The sequence below is a fragment of the Prionailurus bengalensis genome, chromosome C2, assembly GCF_016509475.1.
Source record: "Prionailurus bengalensis isolate Pbe53 chromosome C2, Fcat_Pben_1.1_paternal_pri, whole genome shotgun sequence".
NCBI lineage: Eukaryota > Metazoa > Chordata > Mammalia > Carnivora > Felidae > Prionailurus > Prionailurus bengalensis.
In genome coordinates this window covers 94434133-94439774 of record NC_057350.1, presented here as the reverse complement: position 1 = coordinate 94439774, position 5642 = coordinate 94434133, and the positions used below count along the sequence as shown (strand labels likewise).

General features: G+C 46.8%; 1 protein-coding gene across 1 annotated transcript; it reads right to left on the bottom strand.

Annotated features, from left to right (window-relative positions):
* Positions 1-766: 766 nt before the first annotated feature.
* Positions 767-4481, bottom strand: GHSR (growth hormone secretagogue receptor). Its single transcript, XM_043596067.1, has 2 exons — positions 3554-4481; positions 767-1401 (listed from the first exon to the last, which is right to left on the bottom strand). The coding sequence occupies exons 1-2, from the start codon at positions 4347-4349 to the stop codon at positions 1097-1099; spliced, it is 1101 nt and encodes a 366-aa protein (XP_043452002.1). The 5' UTR covers positions 4350-4481; the 3' UTR covers positions 767-1096.
* Positions 4482-5642: the final 1161 nt, after the last annotated feature.

Here is a 5642-nt window from a genome sequence, read left to right as displayed (position 1 = left end):
ATTGGCTTAAGTATTTTTGTTAAGCCAAATAAGGCGGTTTGCGATTTTCTATAATTTCTATAAAGTCTCATTTCCTGAATATATAAATACACATGTACTTCAACCTAATTTAAAAAGGCCTCTTCTATTTCATATCCATTTTCTTCCAAGCATGAAGACTAGGGCATTTAGGTGTAATTTTGAAGGTTTATCACTCCAACGTTCTGCTATGCTAAGTTCACTATTAAAAAACACTTCAGGGAATGAGTTTTATTTGTAAACATTTTTTATAAGATTAACAATAATTTCACATATACTCCTGAGCTGCACTGTCCAATATAGTAACCACTAGCCACATCTGAAAGGTGGCTTGAGCAACTTTAAAAACTGAATTTTTAATTTGAATTCACTTTAAATTTTAAAAATTCCATAAGTTTATTTATTGGAAAACCTTTAGGTGTGCTTGGGCCACTTAGATGTATGGAATCTACTTTTTCATCTGCGAATTTCATGAACCCTAAATACATCCAGTCTTACTGGTGAAAACTTAGCATCCAAATTAAGGTGCATTGTAAATGTAAACATTTGAGAGACTCTGTCCAAAAAAAAAAGAATGTCAAATTCTCATTAATACGTTTTATATGAATTACTTAAGTACCTTGCATTATATTTATCTTGGACAGCACTGATCTGGAGCTATATGAAAATTGCTAGTAGTTAAAAGATATGTCTTAAATGTTTCACTTTAATGTCATTCTCTTGATCAAAATTTTTTTTATCATTATGAACAAGTAAATCATATTTAGTATTTACACAGTACAAAGTACCCTAATTGCCCCTCTGCACACCCTCCTTTCTCCAAATTGCCAAGTCCTTGCTAGCACCAACAGCAGAATGCAAAATCATAGACAGTGAATACGCAGAAATAGTGTATGAGAGCACTGATGAGCGTGCAGTCGAATAGAACGCTGCAAGTTCTATCTTTTCTTTCCTCCCAATTGTTTCCAGCTCTATGTGTTCCTAATTCCAAAGTTAACCTTCAACTTCTTCCCAAGTTCTGCTGTGCTATGGCTTCCGGTTTAGAATAAGCGATGACTTTGCTCGGCAATGTGCTCGGTCATGTATTAATGCTAGACTCTGTCCAAGCTCGAGAACTTTCATCCTTCAGAGTGGAGAGCTTCCTCTGGGGGAAGGGTTCAAATCCCAGAAGTCTGAACACTGCCACCCGGTACTTCTTGGACATGATGTTGTACAGGATGGGATTGATGGCAGCGCTGAGGTAGAAGAGGACAAAGGATACCAGGTTGCAGTACTGGCTGATCTGAGCGATCTCCAGGGAGCCGGGCTCGAAGGATTTGGAAAATAAATATCGCCCTACGTGGAAGGGCAGCCAGCAGAGGATGAAAGCAAACACCACTACAGCTAAAAGGACAACGGGAGAGAGAGTGTGAGTTCAAGACATGTCATAACAAGCCACATTCTATTTTGAAGACACAGTTTTGTTTTGATTATGTATAGTACGACCATTGATTTCAGAGAAACATTACGTTCTGCTTTTCCCTATTGCTACTTTTTAACCAAGATTGGACTAACAGTTCAACCATTTTTATCCAGCTTCCCGATCATTTCTACTTAACAACTCTTTGAGTGGTTTTGTGACTAGACTGGCATATTGACGCAACAGTTTGTTCACAAGAGTCCACCATTTCACATGCGTTAGATACAACCAGACACACATGAAGTACAGTGGTTACACTCAACGGCTGGGGGTATCAGAGTTCCTGGGGCACAGATTCCTTGTATGTACTATAGACTCACAAAATTAATAACGCTAGGAAGGAGACCAGGACACCTGCCTTTTTCTTTTCTGTTCTTTTTTCTTTTTTACAGTTTCACAGAAGACTGACTATGCATGCAGTCAGGATTGAGAACCTCCCAGATGGACGATACTCTGCCATGTACAATAGGCATAAGTGACCATGAAAGCAACTAATGCTGATTATCCTCCATCCAAGTCTTCATTTTGCCCAGGCCAGATGATTTTTCCCAGGACCTCTGAATTTCTAGATTAGGTTTTTAAAATTCAGAAGTCAAAGGAAAAATAACAGAAAGTAATACTTTAGTCTTTCTACCACCTTAGTGATTCCCTTTATAATGCCAAGGCAAAAGAAAATTAGTGTTGCTGTTGAGACACAGTGAGGATAGTCAACAGCTTAAAAACAAAGCTAGAGGAAATTACTAAACTTCTCCTCAAAACTGACTGCCACAGTAGCAACGTGAATATTAGAATCCCCTGGAGGTCACTAGCAGGTGTGCAATATGTTAGTCATATTGTGAGAATCACTGGTCTAGAAAATGAAAAAATTTCACATTCTTTGAAAAAACTGTGTCACTTTAATATACAGGATTCCAGGAACTATAAAAATACAAATACAAAATCAACCTGGAACTTCTAAGAAGCACTAAATAGGTAGACAAATACAAAACGTTAGACTATAACGAGGAATAATAAAACATACAGGTCCTGGTTTTGACAAAGCAAGTAGAATCAGTATTTTGCTTGTATGTGAACGCATTTTTGTATCACTTCACTTGTACTGAACACACATACTTAAATTTATGTAGTAAATAGGCAGTGCACTCGAGGCCTGATACTGCACCTCGATGCTCTTGGAAGGACCGTTTGGGGAGGGATAGTAAGTCCTGTCAGCTCACGCAAAGTCATCTTTTCTCATGTGGGAAGCCTGCATGTCTTAACTTATCCTGCTTTATCCTGGACTATCCTACCAGAAGAAACAGGTGGTCACAAAAACAAATGGAGACTCCAGCACTGATTTGTCATTGACTTCTTTTCAAAGCTAAAATAAACAGCAGCAGGGTAAACAGAACTGATGCAATTATCTAAAAAAAATGCAGGTCAGAAAGCCTACCGCAACATTGAAAGAAAAATGAATCATTTCCGACAGAACTACCCACATTGATCATGTCTTTGGTTAAATTTACCACTAAATGCTTTCTAGATCCAATGCCTACTCCTCCCCCACCCCACCCTACTTTTTAAATGCAACTTGATATCCACAAATTGAGATGGGAAGCTTAACCTCACCTTTAACACTTAAAGACCACAATAAACTTTTATGAAATATCTCATTTTTAAGGCAGTGTTTCTGGGCTGATAACATTCATTTAAGGGAAATATAAAGGTGGGGCATCTTCTCCTGAAAAAAAAAAGGGGGGGGGGGAGACCAAAAGAAAGACACGAAGAGATAGAGAACAAAAGAAAGAATGAAGACCCTGACGTATTGGGGGCGTGGGGGGAGGAGCAGGGGACACAGAGAAACAGAACAAAAAACAGAACAGAGAGAGAAAGAGGGAGACGCACACACCACAGAGAAACTAAGAAACCAGAGAGAGCTCAAGACAGAAACAGGAAAGAGTAACTGACAGACATGCAGATTGAGACTGAGAAAAACAGGGGAAAGATGTAGAGGCTCCGGGAGAAGGGGAAAGGGGGGAAGGCAAGGGGAGAGGAGAGGACGCGGGAGCGCGAGCTCGAGGGCGCGCTGAGACCCACCCAGCATTTTCACGGTTTGCTTGTGGTTCTGGTCCCTTAGCGAGGCGCCCACTGCCGCCTCGCCGCGCTTTCTCCGCCACAGCTTTCTGCCGATGAGGCTGTAAAGCACAGTAAGGCAGAAGACCGGCAGGAAGAAGAAGACGCTGGAAACCCACACCATGACCGTGAGCAGTCCGGAGCGCACCGCGAACTCGGTGGCGCGACACTCGTTGGTGTCCCGAGGGTCGGTGCCGTTCTCGTGCTCCACCCCGACCAGCACGAAGATGGGCCCGGCGCTGCAGAAGGCCACGGCCCAGATGACCAGGATGACCAGCTTCACCCGGCCCTTGGTGACTACCACCTTGGCCCGCAGCGGGAAGCAGATGGCGAAGTAGCGCTCGACGCTCAGCGCGGTGATGGTGAGCACCGTGGCATAGGTGCAGCTCTCGCTGACGAACTGGAAGAGTTTGCAGAGCAGGTCGCCGAAGTTCCAGGGCCGGTACTGCCACAGGCGGACGAGGTCGAGGGGCATGCAGAGGAAGATGAGTAGGTCGGAGAAGGCCATACTGGACAGGTAGAGGTTGGTGGTGGTGCGCAGCTCGCGGAAGCGCGACACCACCAGCATGGTGAGCAGGTTGCCCGCGATGCCCACCACAAAGAGTGCCACGCAGGTGGCGGTGACGCCGGCCAGCAGCGGCGCGGGGAAGAGCGGCAGGAGCTCGTCGGCAAACGAGTCGTTGTCGCGGGGAGCGTCCCAGCCCAGGTCCGGCAGCGTGAGGTTGTACCCCGGCTCCTCGCTCGGCGTCGCGTTCCACATGCTGCGGGCTCTCACTTAACAGGTTCTGGGATGCTACTGCCCTGAGAGGCTGGATCCGGCTGGCCCCAGAGGGTCCCTTTGGTCACGGGAGAGTGCGAAGGTGGAGGCGGCGCGGGCTGGCGGGGAGGATGCTTGGAGAGGAAAAGAGAGGGAAGTGAGAGGCAGAAGCGCAGGGAGGTGAGATTGATAGCGTGGAGCGAAAAAGGGGAGGGAGGGAGACACACGCGCACGCACGCACGCACTGGTGGTGAGGACGAGTGACCCACCGCTCTTTCTGGCACCTCTATTTTTCCCCATTATCTCCCCCAAACCTAGCCTCTGGCTGGCCCCCACTCGCGTACCTTCACCTTCTCAGGGGAAGCCCCGCCAGTCCCGCCTCTCCTGCGTCTTCTCGCTCCTTCTGCATCTCGCACTTCCCCAAAGCGTCCCGGCTGGTGGCGGCCTCGGAGACCCGGCACTGCGAAATGGGAGCGAAAGGCGCTCTCTTTCCAGCCTTGGGCGCTGTCAGCTTAGAGTGGTCCAGAAGGACAGATCACACCCGGGGCGGGGGCGGGGACGGTGGGAGTGGCGCGGAGAATGCCTTCAGTGGCCGGGACCTGAGTTTTTCCTCAAAAAGGGGTAAAGAGTTGGTTATGGACCTGGTGGGAAGAAGAAGCGAGTGTGCCCCACGGGCACACTCCAAAAGAGAGATCTCCAAAAAAGAAATAGGGAAGGAAGGAAGGAAGGAAGGAAGGAGAGAGAAAGAAAGAAAGAAAGAAAGAAAGAAAGACCTAGTATTTGTGTTCCGACCAGAGAGGAGACCAGTGCGCACCTGGGAAAAACCTCACGCAGTTCTAGAACCTATCATCGTGTTAACCAAGACAAACTGGCTCAGAGTCGTGTAGCCACTTGTCCGAGGTCACACAGAGAGTTGGGGGACCCAGAGACTAGACTTGGAGCCCTCTTCGGATTTGGACTTCTGAGCACGAAGGGCAGGATGTGCTGAATAAACTTTCTTCTGAATCCTAGCCCTTTGTAGGTCCTTCCCTTCAGCGGCTAGCTGTGGTAAGCGATTTGTTGTGTAAGAGATCACTTGCCTTATGCAAATCTCAAGGTGGAGGTGGGAGCGGGGAAGGAGGGGCAAAAGGAAAGGGACATGGAGGGAGGGTGGGGCGGGCAAAGGAGGAGCACCGGGCTGTGAGGATGGCACGTGGAAGGTGCGCAGTAAACATTTTTTTGAGGCATGATTGAGAGAGATCAGCTTTGTGTAGCTGTGTTCACATGGTCAAGGTCATCAACTTTTTATTTTAAACT